Consider the following 27,921-nt stretch of genomic DNA (forward strand, 5'->3'; position numbering starts at 1 on the left):
CTGTCCCCACCACTTCTTTTTGTGCATATCTTTCTTTCCTACAACTCAAACTCTCTCTCAAGATTGGACTTGCAATTTGCAAATTTCAACTAAAAAGAAACAAACAAATTTTTAATGGAGAAAATTAAGAGAATCTTGATTTTTCTATATATCTTCTCCATCTTTTATGAGATTGAAATTTTAAGGCCATGTCCAAGGCTGCATCAAATTTTGTACCAAATCCAAATTTGATGTAAATTTTGGTATTTTTTTGCTCTAATGGAACACCAAATCTTGCACCATTATAGTGCATGAATAGTGTTGCATCAGATTTGGTGCAACACTATTCATCACACCAAATTTGATTTATTATTATTTTATTTATCTTTTTATTTTTTGAACTTTTAATTTATCATATATTGTGTATATAATTAATTTTTATATTAAGATCTTTATAATTTTTATTTTATATCCTATTTTTTTGATATATTAATTTTTGTATATATTATATTTATATAAAAGTATAAGTTAATTTTATTATTATTATAATTGTATAAAAAGATGCACCTGAATGTCCAGCTCCTACGGTAGAAATGGTAGTAGATGAAGATCACTGATTTGAATAATTTTTAGCTCGACACAAAAAAATTAAGGATAAAGATGCGCATTTCGCACTTCGTAATGCATTAATCGAGCATTTATGGGAGAATAGAGACGAAAGTTGAATATTTATGTAGTACTTAAATTAAATTTGACTATGATGTAATATTTATTTAATTATCATTTATCAATGATTTTACTTTTAGTTGATTTATCCTTTAAAATAATTTTGTAATAAATAATTATATAAGTGGTGAAGGTGAATTATATATAATGAATATGGAAAAAAGAAAAAAGATAGTATTTGTTTGAAGGAAATAAAAAATAAAATTTAAATAGAAGATAATAATATAATATAGAAGAGAGAGAAGAAATATTATTTTTTGGTGTAATAGTTGGAGTAAATTTGGTGTTACACTATTTTGGAGTGAAATTTGGGAGTTAGGGTTGGAGATGGTCTAACGGAATTTTGCAATTATGTTACACGTTAAAAGTATCGGTACTCTACATCCGCCTCTGCCAATAACTACTCCAACCAACTTAACAGTCACGTACGCAACAAACCAACAAAAAACCAACTCATATTACCATCTTTTTTTCCCTCTGCACATGAAATCAGTTATACTTTGCTGAATTCAATTAGCACAATGGATAAGAGAAAGAACCACTTTTTCATCATTCCCAATACTTTACTCAACTAACGTCTTAACAATCACGTACACAACAAAAAAACCCAACTCAGTTCACCTCATCATCAAACAACCATTTCTATACTCAATCTTGATTTCTTCAGATAACATTGTTTTTTTTTCCCTCAATGCAATCACAGAGCCTTCTTCCTATTTCTAACCCCTTTACACCCCCATTAACAATGATCCCAACCAGCTCAGCTGCTGCTGACACATTGTTACTCACATCTCCGGCCAATATGTCTTCCACACTGGTTCTTAATCCTTCTTCATTTGATGATGATTCCAAAACTGAGACCATACCCTTTATTTTTCTTAACATGTTGCGGTACCTCGGGTAAATTTTTCTTCCTTTTGCTCTTATTTTGTTGTTGTATTATTCGTCTCAAGTACTTTCCGTGGGTGTATGTAGTTATTTGTTTTCTTGAACATGCTAAAAGCTTGACCTTTGTTTCTTGTTTCATTGTGTTCAATATTTCTAGTCATGGACATCTAAATTGACATTTATATAGGGGAAAATGGTAAAATTTATCCCTCTACTTTCAAATATTGTCTACATTTAACTTATGTTATACTATCCGGTCAAATTTATCTCTTCCGTTATACTATTAGGTTAAATTTACCCCTACGCTTAGCAAAACTTTTGAAATTACTCCTAGCCCTAACAATAACCCACAATCTTAATTAAATTACCCATTTTCATTTAAAGAATCCATTAGCCCGTACTTAAAGACAAAATGACGTCAAGCTGTAGCTCGAGCTTTGAGTATGTCAAAATGATAGCAAGAGTTGGCAATTTGCTCCAGACATTCTTCAGTTTCCAAAATTTGAAAGAAACGTATCAGTACAAGCCTGTGGTCTATAATCTTATCATCGCCCCCCATATTATTAGTGTTTTCTGCTAGACATGTATAATAGAACTTCTAACATGAGAATACTGTAAAAAATTCCATAGGTAGTTAGGGACAAGAAGAAAAGTAGTAAATAACATAGAAAATGAAGCTACAGCTAGCAGAAACACTCTCAATGCTATGGAATAACAGAAGCAGAAGCAAGTGTGAATCCAATCAGCCATCCATTTTAGTTGATCAATGTGAACTGTGTTAAGAAGGTAGTTAGTGGATTAGTTGAGTAGTTAGCCAGCTGTCCAACAGTTGTAAGTTAAGTTAGTTAGGATTAGTATATAACCGTGTATACTCCTCATTTGTGAGGTATCAGAAATTAATGGAACAGTACAATTTCCATTTCTCTCTTTAGCTTCTTCTGAGAAATCCTCTGCAACCATGGAAGTTCTCTCCATTTAACATGGTATCAGAGCCTGTGAAAACGTTCGATTCACGCGGACTGGTCGAAATTGATTTGAGTTTCTAAACTCGTCAGACATCTGTGTAATTGCTTCGATCCATCCCTTCCTAGGTTGAATCGCCTTTGAGCAATTAGGTATTTTCTTCGTCTTTGTGTACAATTTGCTTGCTGCTACTCTAAGCTCTCGTTTTCTTCATTCTTCAATGGCGATCGGAGGTATTGGTGCTAGCTCAGACACAGGAATTGAAGACACTACCACTGATGCAACTCCAGTGGCAGATCCAAGTCGTGTGGGTGGTATAGTGATCGATCAACATCATCCTCTATTTCTTCAACCTTCTGATTTTCCAGGTAGTTCTCTCATCTCAATCAAACTAACTGGATATGAGAACTATGCTATGTGGAGCAGCTCTATGCGTATTAGTCTATTAGGAAAGAGCAAAATAGGTTTGTTGATGGTAGATACACTAAGGACAAATTTCCTCCTACTTTACATGAATTATGGCAAAAATGTAATGCCATAGTTTTGTCATGGATCATGATCTCAGTTAGTAATGAGTTGTTAAGTGGCATGGTGTATGCAACTAGTGCACAGAAAGTGTGGGCTGATCTTAGGGAAAGCTTTGACAAGGTGAATGGATCTAGAATTCTGTTTTTGCACAGACAAATTGCTACCTTGTCTCAGGCCATTTCCTCTGTGTCAGTGTATTTTTCTAAGCTGAAAGAACTTTGGGAAGAGTTTGATGCATTAATGCCTTGCCTGGATGTGGCTGTGAGGAATCGAAGAGGTATGCAGAACACTTTGGTAACCACGGGTTGCTGTAGTTTCTGATGGGTCTAAATGAGACTTACTCCCAATCTAGTAACCAAATTATGACGAGTCCTACTCCAACTATAAACAAAGCCTATTCTATGATAATAGCAGAAGAAAGTAGAAGATCTGTAGTTAATTTTGCTTAAACCTCTGCACCAAATGAGGGAATAGCTATGTTTAGTGGAAAAGGAAGTTCTCAAGGTTCAAGTAGCTACAAGCCTAAAAGGAACAATTTGTTTTGTGACTACTGCAAATATAAAGGTCACACAAGGGACACTTGCTACAAGCTTCATGGCTATCCTGCAGAATTCAAGCAAAAAAGAAAGGCTGGACCTAATAATGCTGCTCAATACACAGGGCCTCCAACCAATAATGGTCCTAATAGTGGAAGCTTTGAGGCTGCAGCTAGCTTTGCAGGACTTGAGCAGAGTAATCCTGATTCAACTAGTCAGGGTGGTCAAGGAGTGATTGCAGGAGTGCCTCAGTTTACAGTTGATCAGTACAATCAGATCTTGCATCTTTTGGGCAAGTCCAGCATCACATCCTCAAGACAAGGTGATCCATCAAGTAATGCCATGTCAGCAGGTATGACTTCACCTTCTGTAGCTACTGAAGCTGAGGTTAGGTGGATAGTTGATACAGGAGCTTCCAATCACATGGTAAAAAGTCTCAAAGTTTTAGAAGAATCTAGAAATGCTAATGAATCTAGTATTGGAAAGGTTCATCTACCTACAGGAAAGATAGCAAGTGTAAAGCATACAAGGTCTACAAGTGTGCTACACGGACAGAAAATTACAAATGTGTTGCGCATACCTGACTTCAAATATAATCTTTTGTCTGTTTCAAAATTAACAAAGGAACTTAGATGTTTGGCTTTGTTCTATGCTGACTTCTGTCTTTTCCAGGACCTCTTCAATGGGAGAGTGAGGGGGATTGGTAAGGTGGATGAAGGCCTTTACATTTACATATCAGGTAACAAAGACCAAATAAATGGAGGAGGAAATAACAAGTCAGATTCTGGAAGATCTTTTGTAAATACAATAAAGGATGATAGTTCAAGTGTATCTCTATGGCATAGGAGGTTAGGCCATGTGCCAATTGATGTTCTGAGAAAGTTAAAATATTTTCAACATTTAAAGTGTAATAGTGAGACTAATCAATGTACTGTCTGTCCTATTGCTAAGCAAACAAGGCTTCTATTTCCTCTTAGCACTTATGTGGCTACTGCATGTTTTCACTTACTTCATGCTGATGTTTGTGGGCCCTATAGGGTACCAACTCATGATGGGAAGAAGTATTTTCTCACACTAGTAGATGATCATTCCAGGTTTACATGGGTTTTCTTGTTGCCTTCTAAAGCTGAAGTAATTGTTGCCATCAGACAGTTTTTCATTATGATTAAGAATGTTCATTCTTGTACTGTAAAATTCCTAAGAACAGATAATGGGTGTGAGTTCTTTAACTCTCAAATGACAGAATTACTGTAGTCTTTGGGGATTGTTCATCAGAGTTCTTGTGTTTATACTCCACAGCAAAATAAAGTAGCTGAGAGAAGACACAGACACATACTCAATGTGGCCAGGGCACTGAGATTTCAAGCAAGTGTTCCACTGAGATTCTGGGGGAATGTGTATTAACTGCAGTCTACATCATGAACAGACTACTAACACAGGTGTTGCAGGGTAAAACTCCATTTGAACTACTGTTTGGTCATTCTCCTTTCTTAGACCATATGAGAATTTTTGGTTGTCTAGGATATGTAACTGATGTAAAAAGAGGTGACAAATTCTCACCTAGAGCCTCACCTGCAGTTTTTCTTCGCTACTCTATGACTCAAAAGGATACAGAATGTACAACATTCACACCAAGGGGTTCTTAGTAGGTAGAGATGTTATGTTCAAAGAAAATGTATTTCCCTTTCAACATTCAGCTCCTCTACTCTCCTTGTTTCCTACCATTAACATTCCTAAGTCTTAATGCCTAATGATATCCTTATATCCTCTTTTCCACCCTCTTCAATCTCTTCATCTCTTCCTACATCTTCTCCTCTATCTTCTCCTATTTCTACTTCACCTGCTTATCATATCTTAGATCAGCCAACTCAAGTAGTTGTTGAACTTGAACCAGTGTCACCAACTGGTCTCACTCATGATCAGCCTACTCATCAGTTGTCTACCTCAAATGATCAATTGATAGAACCCTCACCTCCTAGAAGATCTGGGAGAACCAGTAAACCTCCCATCTGGCTAAAAGATTATGTTACTCATTCTCAAGGAAAAGCCAATTGTTCTTATCCTCTTTCAGCATGTGTTAGTTATGAGAATATCTCTGACTCCTATGCCAAAGCTCTATCCTCCTACTCTGCAAATGTAGAACCACGGTCATATGCTGAGGCTGTCAAGGATACTAAATGGATTGAAGCTATGAAGGCTGAAATCTCAGCCTTAGAGGAAAATCACACATGGTCTATAATGGAGTTACCTGCTGGAAAGGTTCCTATTGGCTGTAAATGGGTGTTCAAAGTGAAGTATACATCCTCAGGTGAAGTTGAAAGATACATAGCTAGGTTGGTGCCTAAAGGTTACAGTCAAAAGGAAGGGCTTGACTACACTATAACTTTCTCCCCTATAGCAAAAATGGTGACTGTAAGATCAGTCATTGCAGTTGTTGCAGCCAAACATTGGCCTCTTTTCCAAAAGGATGTTCACAATGCCTTCTTGCATGGTGAACTCCTAGAAGAGGTCTACATGGATGTGCCACAAGGGTTTGCAAGCCAGGGAGGGTCTCACAAGGTTTTCAAACTTCATAGATCTCTATATGGCCTGAAACAAGCACCCAGGCAATAGAACAGGAAGCTGACTGATGCCTTAGTGCAGTTGGGCTTCATTCAAAGTCATTTTGACTATTCTCTTCTCACAAAGAAGGTTCAAGCTGAATTGGTTGTTGTAGATGACCTGATAATAAGTGGAAGCAGTCTAGGTCTGATAACTCAGACTAGAAATTATCTGAAGCTCAGGTTCAAAATGAAGGATCTAGGAGAACTTAAGTTCTTTCTGGGAATAGAGGTTGCATGATCAGAAGATGGAATTATTATGAGCCAAAGGAAATATGCTTTGGAGCTGATATCTGAGATGGGACTTGCAGGTGCTAAACCTGCAGGAACACCTCTTGAGACCAATTTGAAGCTTACATCTGTGGAGTATGATACTGCTGTAGGAGCCTCTGAGTGTGAAGACAAACTGATTGAAGATATAGGTGCATATCAAAGACTAGTAGGGAGGCTATTATATCTTACAATGACCAGCATTGATATTGCATTTGCAGTACATACATTAAGTCAATTTATGTACAAGCCTAAGCAGTCTCACTGGGAAGCTGCTCTGAGAGTTGTGAAATATGTCAAAACTTCTCCAGGTCTTGGTTTACTAATGTCTTCAGAAGGCTCAGATAAACTGAAAGCATATTGTGATTCAGACTGAGGTGGATGCTTACAGACTAGGAAATCAGTAACAGGGTACCTAGTTAAGTTTGGGAATGCCTTGATCTCGTGGAAGTCTAAGAAACAAGACACGGTTGCAAGGAGCTTTGCTGAAGCTGAATTCAGAAGTATGGCATCTACAATTGCTGAAATAACCAGGCTCACAGGACTCTTCAAAGAGCTAGAGGTTGATGTGAGTCTACCAGTTGATCTCTTTTGTGACAGCAAGGGTGCGATCTAAATTGCAGCTAATCCCATCTTTCACGAAAGGACTAAACACATAGACATTGACTGTCATTTTGTAGGAGAGAAAATCATACAAGGTGCAGTAAAAACTCATCACATTCCCACAAAAGAGTAGCAAGCTGACCTCCTTACCAAGAGCTTAGGAAGATTGCAACATGATCACTTAGTGTCCAAGCTGGGATTGAAGGATATCTTCAAACCATCAGCTTGAGGGAGGGTGCTAAAAAGGTAGTTAGTGGATTAATTGAGTAGTTAGCCAGCTGTCCAACAATGTAAGGACAGTTGTAAGTTAAGTTAGTTAGGAGTAGTATATAACCGTGTATGCTCTTCATTTGTGGGTATCAGAAATTAATAGAAGAGTACAATTTCCATTTCTCTCTTTAGCTTCATTTGAGAAATCCTCTGCAACCATGGAGGTTCTCTCCATTTAACAAACTGAACACCTTCCTTTAAAGCATAGATCAAATTATATGATATTAGGGAAAATAAAAATAAGAATTTTTAAAAAGGAAAAAAGATAGATGAAATTTCTAAAAGATAACTGATAATTTAAATTAAGATTGTGGGTTATTGTTAGGGCTTGGGTAATTTCTAAAATTTTGCTAATGACAGGGGTAAATTAACAGAAGGGGTAAATTTGGCCGGTAGTATAGCTGATGTTAAATATAGACAATATAAGTAGAATGGCCCTTTTTATAGAGAACCTCTAATATGCCACAAAAGGCAGATTATTGAGCATTAGAATGTAACAAGCGTCAGCTTGCAGTTTGCTATTTAACCAACAATATACTAGTTCTCTAAGGTAGGTTTCTTTTTACAGTGTAGCAGTATACTGTTTGTATACCTTGAGAAACCAACATCAAATTAATTCCTTACATTTGAGGGAACTTGTAAAAGACATATCATGAGGAAGAACATTAGAGCTACATTTTTTATGGATCGGAAAGAAAATTATGAAATAATTTGGTCAGCTAATGTTTGGTTTTGCAAGTCGCTAGTGCATTGTGTTTGTGAGAATTAAGTTGCATGTGGAAAGAGCTTCTAAAACAGAATTATGGAAGGGAGAAGAAAGTATTTTGATTCTATTTAGACAAAAAATGTTAGAAGATTGTTTTTTGGTTAACTCTCATGCTTTGTCCCTTTCTATAAATAGGCTTAAGAACCTTGACAATACAATCTCCTTTCATTATCTAAGGGACAGCTCCATAGATCTCTGTCCACTGTACAAAGGCTGCGAGAAGTTGACTGAATTGATCTTCACTTGAGCTGTTATAGAGATTGGTTCAGGCTACTTTTTAACATGTAAAAGCCCCTAAAAGAGAAAATGCACTCATTAATGCGGAGAGATGATGATTGCTTGGACTTTTTTTTGTGTATTGTTTTTCTTCTCCTTAAGTGGGATGTTTCATTTCTTGTGATTGGAATATTGTTTTGATATTGTACTCTAGATATAGAATGGAAAGGCTATTTGCTGTGTTGGTTTCTCACAATTACGCAAAAGATGAACTTTGAATGAAAGCAGAAATCAAGAATTTCCTAGATATTTTTACCACAAATCTTGATATTATTTACCAAGTATATGTAAAGTTTCTAAATCAATTCTGGTCCTCTATCTTTATTCAGGGTTGGCTACAGATGGATCATCATGTTTCTTGCTCTTGGATGTTATGCTTTCCTACTTATACCCGGTTTTGTTCAAGGTCCGGAACATTTAAGAATATGTTGCTGTTTGAAACACCCCACTTAAGATCTTTAATGATATCGAAAGGACATAATCATCTTTCTGGCATCAGTCTTCTTTCAGATTTTCTGGTCTCGTTATCTTCCCCCTCCCGATTTATGTTTAAAATATAACATCAGTAATAAGTCGTGACTAAGGCATGTCTTTATCTATTGCAGTTGGATATCACTATTTTTCTTCCAGTCAAGTACGTCGAGACATTGTTTATGGTGATCAACCAAGAAATAGGTACATTATCTATTTTAACGCTCGTGCATTTTTATTGGCTATGCACTGCTTGTGTTTGTCTTCATGTATTTATAACTAGGTAACATCTCATGTTGCAGGCTTGATCTATACCTACCGAAAAACAACAATGGGCCAAAGCCAGTTGTTGCATTTGTAACAGGTGGAGCGTGGATCATTGGGTGCGTATTTAAGTCAATTGCTTCTTATTTGTCCTTAAATGCTATGAATAACTTGAATAGTGTTGTTATTTGTGCTTTCTCTTTGGTTCACAGTAACAAAGCTTGGGGTTCTCTTCTAGGTCGACAGTTATCTGAAAGAGACATTATAGTGGCATGCATCGACTACAGGTAATCGCTGTTTCATCTGAGCTAAGTAAAGTGTTACTAATTGGTGACTTGATGTCCTCTCTCTTAATTTGCTTAATGCATGGTGAATATTTTTGTTGTAAAGTATCAAATAAGGAATAAGAATATAAGATGTTCACTGTTTCATATACATTTGTGAGCTACAGAACTGTTGTTTAGACATGAAAAGAGGAGAATCATTGACTACATGATACACAAGTCTTGTTCTTACTTCTAACTGTAGCGCGTTAACTGTTCTCAGAAATTTCCCTCAAGGAACTATTAGTGATATGGTTAAGGATGTTTCTCAAGGAATATCTTTCGTCTGTAACAACATAGCTAAATATGGAGGTGATCCTAACAGGTATAGTCAAGTTCTCTTTCGACTTCCATTTTCTCATGAATTATTTACTTTCATTCAACGTCTTAGTTTTTCGTGATCGACTTGTAGAATTTACTTAATGGGACAATCAGCTGGTGCACATATTGCTGCTTGTGCTCTTTTGGAGCAGGCAATCAATGAAGCTGCCGAGAAAGAGAGAGATTCTTGGAGTGTCTCTCAAATAAAGGCTTATTTTGGTTTATCCGGCGGGTGAGTTCTTGTTCAAGTTCCCATTGCTACATGGCCTGAGTCTTGAACACTTCTTTCTTCAGTTAATTTTTTCAGATAAAGTTCATAGAACTAATAAGATTTCTTCTTCAACACTCGTGGACAGGTATAATCTGTTTAACCTAGTGGATCACTTCCATAGTCGAGGTCTATACCATTCAATTTTTCTAAGGTATTTATTCGCAGTCTTATGGTATTACAATTACGGTCAGACCTCTCTAAAACAGTATCCCTGTATAACATTCATTCACTATGAAAGCCGAGTTTTTCTCGGAACCGATTTTTATGTTATGTTGTTACTATAACATATGCCCTCTGATCTATAACATCACTTCACTATAGCAGCCAAAAAATATCGGAACAAACGAGGTTATTATAGAGAGGTTTGATTGTACTGCTTTCATTCAACAATTATATGGCTTACTGATGCATTTACTTGGCACGTATACAGCATAATGGAAGGGGATCAAGGTCTGGGACGATATTCGCCCGAAGTAATGATACAAGATCCAAACATTAGGAATGCTGTTTCTCTCCTTCCTCCTACTATCCTGTTTCATGGAACTGCAGATTATTCCATTCCTTGTGGCTCCAGGTCTGAACCTCCAGTTTATGCAAATTTTTACTTTTAATTATTGTTAACATCACAGCGGCTGCAGTTACCATTTTATTATATTATACTTAATAGCAATTGAATTGCTTATGTTCAACTTTTTACTTATCTTTTCCTTATCTTTATGCTGATGAAAACGTTGCCAAAAGTGAAAATAGAGTATTTGTAACACGTTTGCTGAGGGTGCTATCCGGACTTCTTTTTTGCAATTTTATGTAGTAATTATTTGCAGATATTCTCAGGAGATCGATTAATATAGTTATTGTTTTCATATACTCGAAAAAATGAAGATTATGCAGATTGCTAACAAGTTTTTCTTATTCCAGCCAAAGTTTTGTCGACACTCTAAGAGCTCTCGGTATCAAAGCTGAATGCATCTTATTAGAAGGAAAGACACATACAGATTTGTTTCTTCAGGTAATTATTGGCTTATTATTATCAATGCCTCTCTTTGTTTCTTTCCAGAGGAAATTTCATGCACGTGCTCTGGACCGATAAATGCCCTTAAATTAGATGCTATCTTTGCTTTGTTTGTGGCCATTGCACCAAGTATTTTTATAGTTTCACCTGAATTTTGTGATAAATGCAGCATTTGCCTATGGTACTGTAGTTCAATAGTTGCAGCAGTTATCTTTCCCTTTCTGTAGGATCCAATGAGAGGCGGTATAGATGATATGTTAGAAGATTTAACTTCGACGATTCATGGCAAAGACTCTGAAACCATCAAAGCAAATGCACCTCCAAGAAAACGCCTTGTTCCTGAATTCATGCTGAAGTTGGCTTGTCGTGTGAGCCCTTTTTAGTTATCGCTATTCTTTTAGATGAATCGTTCCTTATTTCTCTTTAGATCATTGTAACATGCAAATGAGAAGAACAAGAGCTAACTGTTAGACCTTAGAAGTAGTTATTATTTCTAATGTTTTGATCAGTTAAACTTGATTATTTGATTAATTGTTTCGAGTTCTGTTTGAAACAGACTAATAAGAAAAGTATGTCACATAAATTGAAACGGAGAGAGTATTTACGAGCAGGCAAAGGAAAGAACACGAATACGAGTATGAGATTATTTCATTAATAGGAAACCAAAGAGAAGAAAGTACAAGCCAGTGCTTTAATAACTATATCACTCATAAGTTTAAACAGCAGCCATGCATTTCATGATTAGTAACAGATCTGCATGCTATATATATTCTTCATCATACTCTTATAATTACTCGTCCTTCTTCTTAGTTCTTTGCAGCTGACTTGTTACCTGATGCCTAAAAAAAAGAATCAAATTTAAATCAGATTATTTGCAGGAAACCATAATATTCAAAAGGAAAAGTAAAATACTACCTCGGGTAACAGATATTAGTCATCTTGATTACTGACTTTTGTTTCGAAATAATTGACGTTTTAGAAAAACATAGATCATCTCTATTATTTTCTTGTTTCCGGATCTTCCTTTAGTGTTCCAATATTACAACAACAACAACAACAAACCCAGTTTGATCCCAACAGGTGGGATCTGGGGAGGGTAGTCTGTACGCAGACCTTACCCCTACCTAATGCAGGTAGCTAGAGAGGCTGTTTCCAATAGACCCTCGGCTCAGGAAGTGCAAGAAGAAGAGGAGGAAAGCAAGGAAGGAAGAAAGATGGAAGAGAAAAGAAAAGGGAGAGATAAAGCATAAGTAAATCTAAGAATATGACGAGACATGCATGCTACTAAGAGACATGCATGCTACTAATAAGACTATCGGTGAACAACTATAAACTACAAATATTAGTGTTCCAAAATTAGTGGAGTATTAATTGAGACGTAACGCGTAATTTAGACAGATAAAATACAGATAATATGGACAGGAGCGCGATATTAATTGACCTTCTTCTTAGGCTCACGAGGCTTTTTCTGAGCCGATTTGGATGCAGGAGGAGCCTTAGCAGATGCTTTCTTGGCTGGTGCAGATGGTTGAGTTCCAACTGGTTTCTCAGCTTTGAGTGATGCCATTTTTCTCTGTATTAATTCTCTCGTTGAACTAAAGTTAAGAACAAGTAAGATTTTGTACTAATGGCTATGAGTTGCGTCAAACCACTTATATTTATAGCTTTGTTGGCACTGGTAAGATAATGTCATCCTGTGAAATGGGAATAATAATATGAACATATATCAGAAGCCCAATTTGAAAGATGCTGCATCAGATGCTTAGACAAGGCATCTAATTTATTTCATCTATAGAAATTTTTTTTATGGACAAACAGGGCCTTAAGAACAATTGGTAAAGAATTTATGTAATTCTTTTCGATATTTTGGTATAAAATTCGCGGTATGATATACGCTTCTGTCGCGAAGCAATTGGAACTAGAAGAAAGTATGAGGAAAAATTCTGTGTTGAGTTCCAAGTAGTAGGAATATTTGGAATAATATCATCAGTTGGCAAATTACAGATGCTATTTACTCTTATTGGCCTGGTGTGATGGACTGTCTTAATATGAAACCTGCGCCAATGCAAGTTGGCAAAGCATCTTGAGCGATGGCTATTCATTTAAGTCTCGGCGTAGCATCAGTTTGTAGATTTTTGAACAAACCTGCATTATTATCCAGTACATTGTGAATTCCAGATTCATGTGTACAAATATCAAACTCCACCACATTATGATGGAATAAGGATATTTTTATTCAGATCTTATATCCGCATATAGCTAAATTTCAATTAATTTTGAAACTATGACTAATTTTCAATTACCAGTTGTAAATTAAGTCATCATTAATTTATCCCAAAATGATTTACTTATAGGTTAACGTGGGTATTGGCCAAGGAAATCGGGATAAATTCAAAAATAGCCAGATTTACAAGTGGTCATTCAAAAATAGCCACAGTTTCAAAAGTGATCAAAATTTAGCCAATTTTCATGTAAAGATAAATCTTAACGAAAACACTGTTCAAAATCCGGAAAATACTCCAGTATATTATACTGGATCCAGTATAATATACCGGTCCAGCATAATATACTGGAACTTTCCGCATGTTGGAGTTCCATCATAATATGCTAGAAGTTCATACACAGGTGCACCGATCTCCAGCATATTATGCTAGAATTTTTCGTGTTGCAGCAAAATAGTAGCTATTTTTCAATGACTTTACAAATACTGGCTATTTTTGAATGACCAGTCCGAAAACTGGCTAGCCCGTGCTATTTTTACAAGGAAACCCATAAAAGTAACAGCCCAAATTCAACCCATGAGCATTATATTCCCAAACTTGACCTTCTATCCCTATATACTGCTTTGCAGGTTGGTCAATTTGGGAAGACGGGGCTGTGATCCATAGTTTAATCCATCTGTACCGTAAAAATTGCACGGGGCGCCCTATTTAGTCGCCCCCATTTAACCTATACCCATTTTTTTAAAAACTTTTAACCTGTACTCACTTTTTAAACAAATTCAGCCCCTTTCTCCTCCTTTCTCCTCCTTCATTTTCTCGGCAGCCACTCCAACCAACTTCATACCTCCGTGACTGAATTCGCGACTGAAGTTCATTAATAATAGTGCTAACTTTAGACCTTCGTGCCTGAAGTTGAACTTCACTTTGTCCATAGCTGGAGAGCCCATGGAGGGAGAAATACTGCGTATTGGGGTTTCTTTCAAATTTTTGGCATTTTTCTATTGGATGTGAGGGAGAGTTAGCTCGATGAACTAGATATAGAAATTCCAAAGACTTCAGTTTGCAGCATTCCTCTGCGAAATTCGTTGTACCTAGCAGCACTTCTTTCTCTGTCCCTATAAACTGCCATATATCCAAACATAATCAATTAAATGTGTGAAATTATAATTTTGTGATTTTATTGTGGTAAGTTAAGTCTAAAACTTTAGCTCTAGAGCTTAAGTTTCCAGTTACAATACGGAAACTTCAGCTCCAGTTACAACACAAAAACTTCAGCTCTAGAGCTGGCTACTAGAATGCTGAAGTTTTGCGTGATTGCCTTTGCTACTTCAGCCCCGTGTGCTGAAGTTATGCGAAAAAGCGGGTACGCTTGCAATTTTTTTTTTGCAAAGCGGGCACAAGTTAAAATGTGACACAAAAAGCGGGTATAAATGCAAATGCCCTATCTGTACCTGCTCATTCATCCCAAATATATTTAAATAAGGAATTTTTACACAAATAACCCGCCATATTAATTATTTACTTTTTAGTAACATACATAGATTATACATAATTATATACATATAATACATATATATTCACCAACTATTTTTAGTTTAAGTGTTAGGGTGAGCGGCTGTTTCAGTTATTTCTTCTTTTAAAACCGCCCATTTATTTGCTAGATAGTAGTAATAGTGTGGGTAGCCGCTTTGCAGCCCTGTAATTGAAAAATACTAGTAACTTCTATAGAATTTCAAATTTCACAACATGAAAATGGTTATTTTTCATTAGAGGACCGAAAAGTGGCTTATTTATAAATTTTATTCCATTTGCCACCATATGAGTGTCCATTCCTCCTGTCAGTTTTTAAGATTTCTTCTTATTCTCCACTTGGAACTTTTGACAAGTAAGATCTGAAATTTCTATTTTTAATCTTCATATGCTCCATCTATACAAACTTCCATTTATTTATTCTTTTACTACCAAATGCCAGGATACAAAGCCACAAAGCCTTAACTTACCATAAAGTTAAGGCCCAAATATTGGGAAGACATTGCCACAAAGACTACCAGTTTCAGTTTAAATGTAATAAATTAACTTTCTGCTATTCTTGTCCTTCTTATTTCTTTATAGTTTCCAATCACTAGAATGGTCTCACAATCCTAATCCTGTTTCTGAGAGTTCAATTAGTAGCTAAGTGGTTACATGGTTACTGTAATTAATTCTTTTTTACAATATATATATATATATATATAATTGGAAAGTACCTGCCAACTCTTTTTCTTTTCTATATTCTTCTTATTGCTATTATTTAAAAGACAATGCCAAGTAATCATAAGTGTAATTCAATTTGTCTATCAATCTTGTTTATAAATGTTATTCAGGTGAGCACGGAAAATGTTGTGATAGGAATAGTTTTTGAACTAAGGCATGCTGAAACCACAATGTTAGTAGGTGGCAAACTTCCTCTTTTCTTTTTATCAACAATGAAACCCGCTAATTATTATTATTATTATTATTATTATTATTATTATTATTATTATTATTATTATTATGAACTCAAATAAAATTACAAAAAATTTAAATTTAGAAGGATTTTTAAAAAGAAAAAAGAAGGAGGTGACATTATAAATTAATGATGTGTCACTTAGAAATATTTTCCGGATATAAAGCTCTAATCAGAAGGGGAGCCTTGGCGTAACTGGTAATGTTGATGCCATGTGACCAGGAGGTTACGGGTTCGAGCGGAAACAACCTCTTGTAGAAACGCAGGGTAAGGTTGCGTACGATAGACCCTTGTGGTCCGGCCCTTCCTTTTTCTAATCAATCAAGGGGAACATTTATAATTCTTAATTCTATAAGGTTGAATAAAAATTTGATTGACCATTTGATATAATTGCTATGCTTAGTGTGTGACTCGTTGGTTTTTTAGGGTTAGGATTAAAAAAGATCAGCCCACATAGTATGACCCCGCGCATAGCGGGAGCTTAGTGCACCGGGCTGCCCTTTTTATATAAAGCTCTAATCAGACTTAAACCACTACTGCAGACATCAGAGGGCTAATTCAGCTAAATTTGAAAGGTAAAAATGTACTGAATCAATAGATGGCCATGTCATTAATTTGTCCAATATTTACTAGAATTGTGATGGATTGGTCAAGATGAGCTAAGATCATAGCCCAATAATATTTGGCTTAAAGTATGCATATTTGTATGTATATTCCCTCATATTATAGCACTTTTAATCATCTTGTAAGTATTAACTACAACACTTTATGCTTAATATTAAAATTTAACTGTGTAGGAATAAAGCGGTATGAAGATAAAGAGATTTTGAGCAAAATCAAAAAAAATGCGGAAGAAAAGAAGAAAATAAAACAATTCAAAAGAGGGAGAAAAAGGGAGGAAATAGAATTCTTGAATTGGAATTGAAATCGTGAAAAACTTACTGGATTTAGCGCCAGGGCCAGAGCTAGGCGCTGCCCTGGACGCTCGAAGCAGGGACTTGTCCTATTTCGCCCGGAACTTGGTATTTCGGCCCTACACACCCCTAACTCGTATAAAAAGGGTCCTAAACCTATTTTAGAGGGAGAAGACGTTTTTTAGAGTAACTTTTGACGAAGGGAGAGTACAGAGCCGCCGTGGAGGCCGGGTTTCATCTTTTCTTCCACCAAACTTAGTAATTTTATGTTTCTTTGTATGATTTTGTTGTTTGACTACCATGTCTATGTGGAACTAAACTTCACATTCTGGGGTTGTGGTTCTTTCATGAATATTGTTATTCGAATATTGATTTTGATTTCTTGATTTGCCGTATTAGTTTATTTATTCAATCCTGCACTTAATTATTTGATTGCTTGATCACCAATTGAATACTATCTATGAATCTAGAATTGAACTCAAAAGTGGGAATTCTAGATTGCATATAGGAATGAGTAGAGCAAGTTGTTGAACCTGCACATCGGGGAACGGATTCGCGGTTAGGATAGATATATACCTAATTGTCTTGCTTGGTTGATTTACAGGAATTATAAATGCATTCTTGCTAGTTCTAATTCCATAGACATATAGGCATTAGGTTAGCTTGAATAGGCGAGTAAGAACTCACAAGATTTTTATGAGCAATATTAACCCTGTTAACTAATAAACTAGATAAATTAGTAAGTTAATTCAATTGAAAAATACAATAGGAATGTTAGATAGCCCATAACCCTAAATCCTTTTCATCATATTGATAACATTAAAAACTATTCTTCCTTTGTTCAGAGTTTATTATTATTATTATTATTTTTAATTAGATTAGAGTCATATACTGCTAGGTTTAATTCTTGTTTAGATAATTAGGATAGTCTAATTCAGTTAATAGTTAATCACAGGTACTCGTGGGTTCGACATTCGACTTTTAGTCACTTTATTACTTGACGACCGCGTATACTTGCGTGTGCGTTTGGCCGCAACCCCAACCCACCAAATTCTTATTAAGTTTCTAATTTTTTTTGTTTATTTTCTTAAATTTATTAGATAATCAAACAGAACTTTTTTTACCAAGATTATATCTAACATATCAAATCATGCACCTTTATCTTCCAAGATCTTCAATGTTACATCAAAAGTTAATTAAGCCTGCTGGAATAAAATTTGTGGCAAGCCTTGGTTGATGTGAAATGTTGTACTAAAGAAATTTGATACTATTATATTTCTTCTTTTCTCAACTTTCTAAGAAGACATCAAAGTTGGGTTCTACTCATGTCATTCAAGAATAAGATACTTTGCCATATCTTTTTCTATCACATCAATTAGGGAAATAATAACACGATTGAAATTCTTTTAAATCAATAAACATAATAGTAGCAACAAAGACGTTTTTTGAGAAACATTCAACTACAAATAGTTGATGGTAGAACAATAAGTAGATAGTACAATTAACATTTGATAACAGATTTTCTTGTCAAGGTTACTTAATATATTATCTCAATCAGTTTATTTAAGTTGAAGAAAATAATACAAATTTTGTCCTAAAGTCTCACCTCCTATAGTTATTGATGCCACAACCTCAAAGCAACATAAGCCAAAAGCCTATATACCACCAACATAACAACCAAAGCCACCACATCCAATACCAAATTATCAATGCCAAGAACCTTAATAGCTGGAAATTCCACTACTTCACAATATTTGCCAATTCCACACTCATAAAGCTCATTTCTTGAATACTGAACTCCAAGTAGAAGTTTGTAACAATAGTGGCTGAATGAGATGTACTTTAACCAATTAATGAAAATAGGAATGTGTTGAATGTAGTATCCACTGGCTAGTAAAAACACAAGCATTAGGACAGAAGATAATGTTGTGGCTTGTTTCACATCCATTAGTATTGCACCAAGTGCTAGTCCAAGTCCTTGAGAAACTAGTACATTCAACAGGATGATCAAAAGGGTTAGCATAAAAGTGAGAAATGAAGGCTTTAGGCCACCCATCCAATATGTTACTGTCACAAAAATAGTTGGAAGTACTAGCTCCATTGGTAAATCACCCACGGTTCGCGCAAAGTAGTAAGACGAAAGGCGATACATGCCAGATGAACGCTCCCTTATAAGCATTGGCCTCTCTTGTGGGAATGCAAATATGGCATTGAATAGAGGAAAAAATCCCCAGAATATTGAGAAGAAAAATAGTAATCCCACCTGTTGGACACCACCTTGTTAGGAACATTTTTGATAAGTTGTAAGAAGGCAATTAGAATGAGCAGTGTAGTCCATTTTTATGTCACTAAAGATACTTATTTCTTAGATATTTGGAAAATGGTAGTAAAAAATTTAAATTGGGAAAGTTGTACTTAAATTATCTATATAAATGAAGATGTCATTACATAAATACTAAGTATAACTTATTGCTATCTTCAACAACTTCATTTTTGTAAATGAGGCGATCATACAGTTCAATATGATATATGAGCAAGCAAAGGCACTGATTTCGAGGCTCACTGTCACTTATTATAAGAAATTACTCCCTCAGGTTTACAATAAGTGTCCAATTTACTTTTAGCACGCCCATTAAGAAAATACTAAATTCTATACAAAAATACCTACTATGACTAAACTACCCCTAATTAAATATTTAATGTGAGGAGTAAGAAAACTTTTATGGGATATGTACATAGGGGTTATTTTGTAAAAACAAATTGAATTCTTTCTTGATTACATAACTGGACACTTATTTTGAACCAAAATGAAAAAGTAAATTGGACACTTATTGTGAACCGGAGGGAGTAAAGAAATCAGGTCGTCACATGAGAGACGTGTTAAAGACATAACTAAGTAAATAAAAATAAGTTTTTTTTTTTTTTCCTGATATCTAAAACTTTTAGAGAAGATAACACACAAAGTGTAAACAACTTTAGAGGCCACACTAGGAATTTTATCTTGATCCATTACCTGATCCATTATATGGTTAGTATCACAATGCCACCAGAGGAGTCCTGACAGAAATGAAACAGACATGACTTGGAAAATTCTTAGTCCTGAGTAGGCCTCATGCTTTCGTTCTTTAAGTCCTCTACCAAGCAATACTTTAAATTGTAACCACCAACTTGTTGTCCATTGATCTTCAGCACCTGACAAATTATAAAAAATAAAGATATTTTTCGTGATTTCAATCGTCAAATATATTGATAGTGTAAAAATTCTTTACACTAATATAACAGTATATGTATATTAAATCCTAAAAGAAAAGAGATTTAATTTTCGCATACTTCTTGATAGTGGTCGTCCTCCTGAGTGTCTGTAATTTTGGTTCAAATCCTCTTTCAAAGTTGGATAGATATTCTTTCTATAAGAGGTAATTAAGGACTGCTTAATTGCATTTTGATTATCAGATTGATCTGGCTTCACTACAAGTTCATGTTGATCATCGTGTCTTGTATCAGGGGTAATACCTGCATCATTTTCGAAATCATTTTTTTAGTTAAAAATTAGTAGGATAAGCATTAATAGAAGTTCATTTGACAAATCATAAAAGAACAACCTTGTACTGTTAACTATATTATATGCATCTGACCAAAAAAAAAAAAAAACTATATTATATGCACATGAAAAACAAGTATCGTACTGGCAATCTTAAAGTAATTCGCGAATATTTAACTTGTTTTTAAGGAGATTTTTTCACTTGACGACAAAGGACAATGGGACCGAGAAAAGGTAAAAAAGAAAATGATAGGGCATCCTTAATTAAAGGGCTAAATGATAAAATTATCATATGATTAGATACAAATTGTTTCACTTTTGACTGGGATAATTAATTAGCTAAATTAATATAACCATGTAAGATATCTCAATCTTGAAATTTAAGAATCAAAGGATCGGAAGATTTACTGAATAGGAAAAATATTTACTGACTAAGGAATGATATGGCCCGTTAAACATTTAATGAGTGTGTTCAAATATAACAGAAAGCTCAGAATTGGCTGCAATTTTTTGTCAAGTCAAATCTCAACATCATGTTCGATTGTTTTCTTATTTTCAGATTTTCTTTTTCTTTCTGATGTGTTTCTTTGACCTGAAATAATAGAAACAAAAACAATAAAGTAGAAGAAAAAGAAAAGAAACATGTACATAAAAATAAGAAGTACGCGGTGACATAATATTTGAGTAGATAACAACTCACTAAAAACAAAAGTGCCAATTTAACTGTAGGAAACGATTCTGGATTAGATTTACCATATAAGGAAAAAACTTAAGTAATTTTTCCTGACATGACCTAGTTTTTATTTTTTTTTTTTTTTTTTTTTTGAATTACACAACGGTTCTGGTACTTACCCATATATGAGTTAATTTCGCTGTATCGTTCCAATTTTGGTAGCCCTATATGAGCTTGACTCTTGATTTACTTCTAGGGAAAAGGTCACACAAAATAAATTATGGAGTATTCTGGATTTCCACACCACTATAGTGTAGGTCAAATAAATAATGGAGAAATTATATGAGTTCTACCTATTTTGGTGAATACACTTCAAGTAGTACTTTAATTAGACACTAATAAACAAAGGAATAATCAAAAGTAGTAGTAACAAAAAGAAATATTACATACCATTAGCAAGATCAAGCAGAAAATCAGCAGGGTTCATGAAATTGAATCCAGGAGCATAACCAATAGATGTAAAATACTCCATAACATGGCTATTTTTGCCACTGTAAATTGGACAACCTTCTGTTAACACAATAATCTTGTCAAACATTCTGAACAACCTGCTCGAAGGTTGATGTATTGTTGTAATAACCGTCCGACCACCTCGAGCCAACCAACGTAACGTTGCCACGATACGTTGAGCCGTGGTCGAGTCGAGCCCAGAAGTTGGCTCATCAAGTAACAATAAGCTTGGATTTACTAACATTTCTTGTCCAATACTAACTCTCTTTCTTTCTCCCCCTGAAATTCCTCTAAATAATTGGCCACCAATCATACTATTTTTGCACCTTGTTAACCCTAATTCCATGATAACCAACTCTGCCTGCTCTATTTTCTCCTGATTTGTTAACTTATTAGGCAACCTTAATAAAGCAGCATATGTTAGTGTCTCTAGGACAGTTAAATGAGGATATAACACATCATCTTGTGTAACGAAGCCAATTTTTCGTTTCATTGAGCTCGAAAATTGTTGTCCATTGTATGTTATGGTACCGGAGAATTTCCCGGGTAGTCTTCCTGATAAAGCTGTTAGAAGAGTTGTTTTGCCACTTCCAGATGGACCAAGCATGGCTAGAATTTCACCAGGTTTAACTATTCCTGTCACACCTTGGAGTAGCATGCGAGTTTGTTTTTGTTGAGTTGAAGAAAAACAACCTCCCTTGTTGCTTTCCAACTTTATTGTGTATGAAACATCTTCAAACTGCAAATATAAAAAATCATAAAATTAATGAATTACAAAATATATAATCAATAGCAACGATGACACATGACACTAAACTTTTAGGTCAAACGAGAACAAAAGTAATCAGTTCTGTTATACTATCACTGTTATACTATCAGTATATAGAAGTTAAATTTAATAAGTAAGACCAGACGGACTAAATGGTAGCACCTTAAGTGTCACGGGGCGTAGTGATTCACGAAGAACTGATAACTTAGCATGGTTTGATTGTTGTTGATGATCTGGGACTTCATCATTTACACGAGGGCTAACATTACTTGTTGGACCAGTTGGTTCAATTTGAAGTGAAATGCTATCCATTCGGGTACGTACGAGAACGTTACTCGAACCACTATTAATGTTATTCTCTTGATCAGGAGGCAACATTATTGCTAATTACTCTAAAAATTTAAAAGAATGTATTAAATGTTCAAGGATTGATAGAAATGAGGAAGAAGATGAAACGAAATCAAGAGAAAAGGAAAAGAAATGGTAGTGAATGAAAAAAGAGAGTTAAATGGCTTAGCTAGAGAAGAGAAAGAAAGAAATCACATGCAAATGAAGAAAAGAGAAGAGAACTTTAAAGTGAAAATTGCACGAGAAGAAGCAGAGTATGTTTGTGTCATGATATAGAAGTTTAAGTACTAAAGAGGAGAGGGAGTTGTCAATTTGGAAATGTAGGGGTGATGTATTGATTATAATGGATGTCTCTTTCTATAGTTTACTCTTTGTTTAATGTATGTGCTTCTTTATATATCCACGGGATAAAGTTTAATAGTAGATGCTAACAACTTTTTCTTTCTTTACTACTTGCTACTAAAAGAAATTAAATGGTACCTCAGGGAATGAAGTATTCTACGTTCACACAAAATCAAACAACTAATTTCACATCTCGATCACATAACTTATATGTCAAACAAAGCAACTCTACTGTTACTCCAAGGATCGTCTTGTTTACTACTCCGATACAATATTAATATCGTAGCAATTAATTTCAAGGGAAAAAGCTGTAGGTTTGAGTTCTATTTATATATATGTCACGTGTTACTAATTGGTGAATATTAATTATTTATTGAATTTCAGTTTAATGCAATAACAGTATAATTACATATTAATTAAATTAGATTATTAAAAAATAATTGCATGTAACTCTATAATCAAATGACAAGCAATATGGTTACTATGTGAGACAATCTTTAAATATCTCTGCATATTTGCCTGAACAAAAGGAAATTAGAATGTTTTGTTCAAAAGAAGAAGAAGAAGATGAAGGGTCATTTTTCTTGTGTCAAAACGAAATTAAGCCGAAATGAACATAATAGTGTTCATCTTTTAATGCAATAACTCATCTCCCTCCGATCCAAAATAAGTGATTTTTTGGCATTTTTCTTGTGGTCCAAAATAAGTGATTTTTCCAGATTTCAAGAATGAATTAATTATTCTTTTCCTACATTGTCCTTGGAGTAAATTATGTTGGAATATGTGTTAGAAGTGTTTATGTGAGATAGTAAAGGCTAATATGGTCAATTCCATTGCTAATTAATGCTAAAAGGTGGATTTCTTAATCTGTGTGAAAACATTTAAAAAATCACTTATTTTGTACCGGAGGGAGTATATAGGATTGTGCAATTTGTAGCAGAAAGAACAATCTCTTTGATTTTGTCCGAATATTCACATAAGACGGCCATGGCAATTTGTTCCATAGCCAGCCTGGAAAAAAGGAAAGTGCATATTTGTGTAGTTTAGAATTAGAACACCTTTGGTAGATTTTTTTTCTTTTTTTTTTTTTTTTTTTTTTACATCACGTATTTTCACTAACGCAACAAATACATAAAATATGTCTTTATATAAACTGCTATCAATGGTAACTGTATTAGTTAATTAATGGAGTACATATTATTATCTTGTTTTGATCACTCCATAATAAACTAGAAGTATAATTCAGTGTAAATATAGTATGAAGATAAGATAAGTTCAGTTCAAATCTCAATAATGACCCTTTAACTTTGTAGAACAAAATATTTCTACGTAGGCCAACAAATAGATATGTTTATTTATGGGGCCACACAATCTTCAAACTAACTGTTACAGTAAGCCAGCTGCTTTTCCTCAACAAAAATTAAGAAAAAATAAGCAGGAAAAGAAGAAAAAGGAGAAAGTAAAAAAGAAAATCTGTTTCAAAATGATTTCTGCTTTTGGGGTCTTATTTATTTATTTATTTATTTATTACAAAATCATCATTGTCCGCTGGAAGTTTGGTCTTTTTCTTTTTTCTTTTCTATGCAAAGCAAAAAGTAAGATATGTATGACACAAAATTAAAGACCGACTCATTACCGGGAAAAATACCCAAAATCTTAAAGTTGGACTCAGGAAAACTAGAACCAACGTCATAAATTTTCCTTTCTTTTTTTGAGTTTAAGTTATATATAGTTAGTACAAAAAAGATTTACGCTATATTAAGTCACTCAAAGGATATCTACAAATAAGTCTCCTTAAAATATAAGATTTATAAGTTTAACAATAAGCTAAATTATTATCTGCTATAAAAGATAAAAATAATAACTTGATTATTTTCTAATAGTGACGATGTATATAACTTAAACTCTTATCTTTCATTTTTTTTTTTAATGATTGATAGATGAGAGGAGGATAGCTAATTTGGTATCTCCTTTATAGAGTGTCTAAAGAAAAGAAAAAAGCAATGTGGGTACAAGGTTCTTTGATACCTTTTATGTGGCAAATTTCCATTCAATAGGAAAGATAGTGGATGAGATTGCAGTGTCGTGCTTTTATGTAAAAAAGAACCCTTCCTTTGCTTTTTTCTCTTATGAGAATCACAATCTAGTTTGCTGTTGTTTGATCCCTTTTCATTTTTATACAGTAATGCTTTACCAGACTTTGCCAGGCAATAAGATTAGGTTAAAAGGTTTGTAGAAAGGGGAAACAAGAAAACACACACACATGTGTGTGTGAGAGTTATTTTTATTTTTGTTGGCCGCGATACTACCAAAAATTACCTGTTTACCTACGCAAATTACCGACGGACGTCCCTCGGTAACAAGGCTTTACCGATTGTGACGATCCAAAGGGTCATCACCTGTTTTCTCTCTCTTTCCGTATTTCCGAGGCCTTGAAAACCTCATTTTTAGTTTTCTCGATTTGCGTGCGTAGTCCGGGCGAGTAGCCGGAAAGCATGTATGTGAAATTCTGTGAAAAATGCAAAAAAATTTGGTATTAAAATGAGTAAAGTTGACTTTGGTCAACATTTTGGGTAAACGGACCCGGACCCGTGATTGACGGTCCCGGAAGGTCCGTAGAAAAATATGGGACTCGGGCATATGCCCGGAGTCGAATTCCGAGGTCTAGAGCCCGAGAAATGAATTTTTCCGTGGAATTGTTTTTCTGAAATTATTAAGGAAATTGGAAATGAAATTTGATTAAAAGTCGGGCTCGTATTTTGGTTCCGACGCCCGGTACAAGTCTTATATATGGTTTAAGCGCTTTCTGTATAATTTGGTTGAAATTGGACTTCATTTGATGTGTTCCGGACTTGAAATTCTAAATTTGAAAGTTTATGAAGTTTGAAGAAAAACTAGTGATTTTAAGGTTTGATTCCTCGTTCTTGATGTTATTTTGGTGATTTGATCGCACGGTTAAGTTCGTAGGATGTTGTTGAGTTAGTGTATGTGTTTGGTTAGGAGCCCCGAGGGCTCGGGAGTGTTTCGGAGGTGTTCCGGGGTGGTTTTGAACTTAGGAAATGTGCAGGTTTCCTTCAGCTGTTGCAGAACTCAGCTTCTTCTTCGCGTTCGCGAAGTATCTCACGCGTTCGCGAAGCTTCAGCTTCATTCTTCATCGCGTTCGCATTCATTGCTTCGCGTTCGCATAGAGTTATTGAACTCTGAGGGCCCAACCCTCTTTCCTTCTTCGCGTTCGCGATGGCTGGACCGCGTTCGCGTAGGGTCCCAGCTTTTCCTCATCGCGTTCGCGTGTAGGTCCACGCGTTCGCGTAGGCCAACTCCCTGGACCCCAGCCTCTTCCTTCTACGCATTCGCGTTGGCTTCCCGCGTTCGCGATGTTTTGACCAGCCCATCCTTCGCGAACGCGACCTCCATCTGGCGAACGCGAAGGGTAAATTTCGCCAGTTATATTTTAAATTTCAGAACACAGTAGCTACCGGATTCCTTCAAAAATACACGAACTCCTTTCTTCTCCAAGCACTTAGACGTCCATTGAATCCCCCTTTCTTCAAGACCACTTGGGTTAGTAAATTCCAACTTGTTTCTTCATTTTTCATCATTATTTATCCAATTCCTAAGCTTAAATCATGTGATTTAGGGTAGAAATTGGGGGAAATGGGTAGAGTTAGAGTTTTCTATATTTTTTTGATTTAGACCTCGTTTTGGGGTCGAATTTGAAAACAAATTATATAGTCGGGCTCGTGGGTGAATGGGGGATTTGATTTTGGTCCGAACCTCGTGTTTTGACCAAGTGGGCCCGGGGGCAATTTTGGAATCTTTGGGAAGAAAGCTTGGAAATCTATAATTAGGCATTGGGTTTGATTTGTTTAGCATATATTGATATTATAAAGTCCTTATTGTATAGATTTGATTGAGTTGGAGCCGAATTCGAGAGGGAAAGCGGTTGTTGAGGATTGATTTGGCCGTGGAAGTTGAGGTAAGTGTTCGGTCTAACCTTAGCTTTAGGGATTAGAAGTTGAGTCATATTTGCTACGTGCTTCTTGTTGGGTACGACGTATAGGCATGGTGACGAGTATCTATACGTTGGTGTCGAGCATGACCGTGAGTCTTAATTTGATAATTGTGTATTCTTGAACAATGTTATGATTGAAATAGTGAGAAAATCCGTGGTATTGAGTAAAGGCTTAGTTATTTTCGTAGAAGTGCTCGAGGGATGAGAATAATGATAGTAGTGATAATTATAAGTTGAAATGAGATTGGTTATAGCTGATTCTCCCTTGCCGGGACGTTTTTACTTGTGCTGTTGGGTTCCCTTGCCAGGATAGTGTAATTTATGGTTAGTCCCTTGCCCGGATTGTTGTTGTGATCACTGTAAGCTGTGCTTTTGGAACGGGTTGCACGCCGCAACAGTTAATGTATTGGATCGGGTTGCACGCCGCAGCAGATATTGTATTGGGTCGGGTTGCGCGCCGCAACAAATGTTATATTGGATCAGGTTTCACGCCGCAACAGATTATACATGATGGGTCGGGTTGCACGCTGCAACAATTGAAATATGAACATGGATCGGGTTGCGCGCCACAACAGTAGTATTTTTACGTGGTTTGGATACAGTACAGTTCCTTCTTATTTACTTGGTTTTTGTTAAGTTAAATTGTTCCCCCGAAGCATGTACCCCCCCCTCCCTTCTACTGCTTATTGCCGGTTTACTTTTCCGCCATATACTATATATAACTGCACAGGTTTATCTGGAGTCTGGTTCTAGCCTCGTCACTACCACGCCGGGGTTAGGCCAGACACTTACCAGCACATGGGGTCGGTTGTGCTGATGCTACACTTCTGTGCTCTTTTGCACAGATCACGGTGTTGGAGCAGCTTTTGGACAGCAGCAGTAGATTGGGAGTACACCTTCAGTCCAGAGACACCGAGGTAGCCTTGCTTACGTCCGCAGGCCCGGAGTCTCCTCTATCTCTATTTCAGTTTGTTATCCCTTGTACCGAAACAAACAGATTATGACTTCTTTCAGTCTATTGTATTTAGTAAATCTTAG

At 35.5% G+C, this 27,921-nt stretch overlaps 2 protein-coding genes and 1 long non-coding RNA gene across 5 annotated transcripts; 1 reads left to right on the forward strand and 2 right to left on the reverse strand.

The window, feature by feature from the left end:
* Positions 1-1,170: 1,170 nt before the first annotated feature.
* Positions 1,171-11,598, forward strand: LOC109206387 (probable isoprenylcysteine alpha-carbonyl methylesterase ICMEL1). 3 transcript variants are annotated; one of them, XM_019369213.1, is made up of 11 exons: positions 1,171-1,605; positions 8,735-8,811; positions 9,011-9,080; positions 9,179-9,259; positions 9,353-9,427; positions 9,687-9,788; positions 9,876-10,016; positions 10,141-10,206; positions 10,486-10,629; positions 10,974-11,064; positions 11,295-11,598. In XM_019369213.1, the coding sequence occupies exons 1-11, from the start codon at positions 1,397-1,399 to the stop codon at positions 11,448-11,450; spliced, it is 1,212 nt and encodes a 403-aa protein (XP_019224758.1). In that variant the 5' UTR covers positions 1,171-1,396; the 3' UTR covers positions 11,451-11,598. The 3 variants fall into 3 exon arrangements, with proteins under 3 accessions (XP_019224758.1, XP_019224759.1, XP_019224760.1); XM_019369214.1 differs by having other exon boundaries at positions 11,237-11,387; XM_019369215.1 differs by lacking the exon at positions 1,171-1,605 and adding an exon at positions 1,619-2,924.
* Positions 11,599-11,688: 90 nt separating this feature from the next.
* LOC109206388 lies at positions 11,689-12,915 on the reverse strand. Its single transcript, XR_002064851.1, has 2 exons — positions 12,509-12,915; positions 11,689-11,906 (listed from the first exon to the last, which is right to left on the reverse strand). It is a non-coding gene; the product is annotated as an uncharacterized LOC109206388 (long non-coding RNA).
* Positions 12,916-18,162: 5,247 nt separating this feature from the next.
* Positions 18,163-22,895, reverse strand: LOC109206389 (ABC transporter G family member 21). Its single transcript, XM_019369216.1, has 5 exons — positions 22,344-22,895; positions 21,353-22,151; positions 20,019-20,201; positions 19,702-19,880; positions 18,163-18,951 (listed from the first exon to the last, which is right to left on the reverse strand). The coding sequence occupies exons 1-5, from the start codon at positions 22,557-22,559 to the stop codon at positions 18,304-18,306; spliced, it is 2,025 nt and encodes a 674-aa protein (XP_019224761.1). The 5' UTR covers positions 22,560-22,895; the 3' UTR covers positions 18,163-18,303.
* Between the last annotated feature and the right edge of the window lie 5,026 nt (positions 22,896-27,921).

This window comes from Nicotiana attenuata, unplaced genomic scaffold, assembly GCF_001879085.1.
Source record: "Nicotiana attenuata strain UT unplaced genomic scaffold, NIATTr2, whole genome shotgun sequence".
Taxonomy (NCBI): domain Eukaryota; kingdom Viridiplantae; phylum Streptophyta; class Magnoliopsida; order Solanales; family Solanaceae; genus Nicotiana; species Nicotiana attenuata.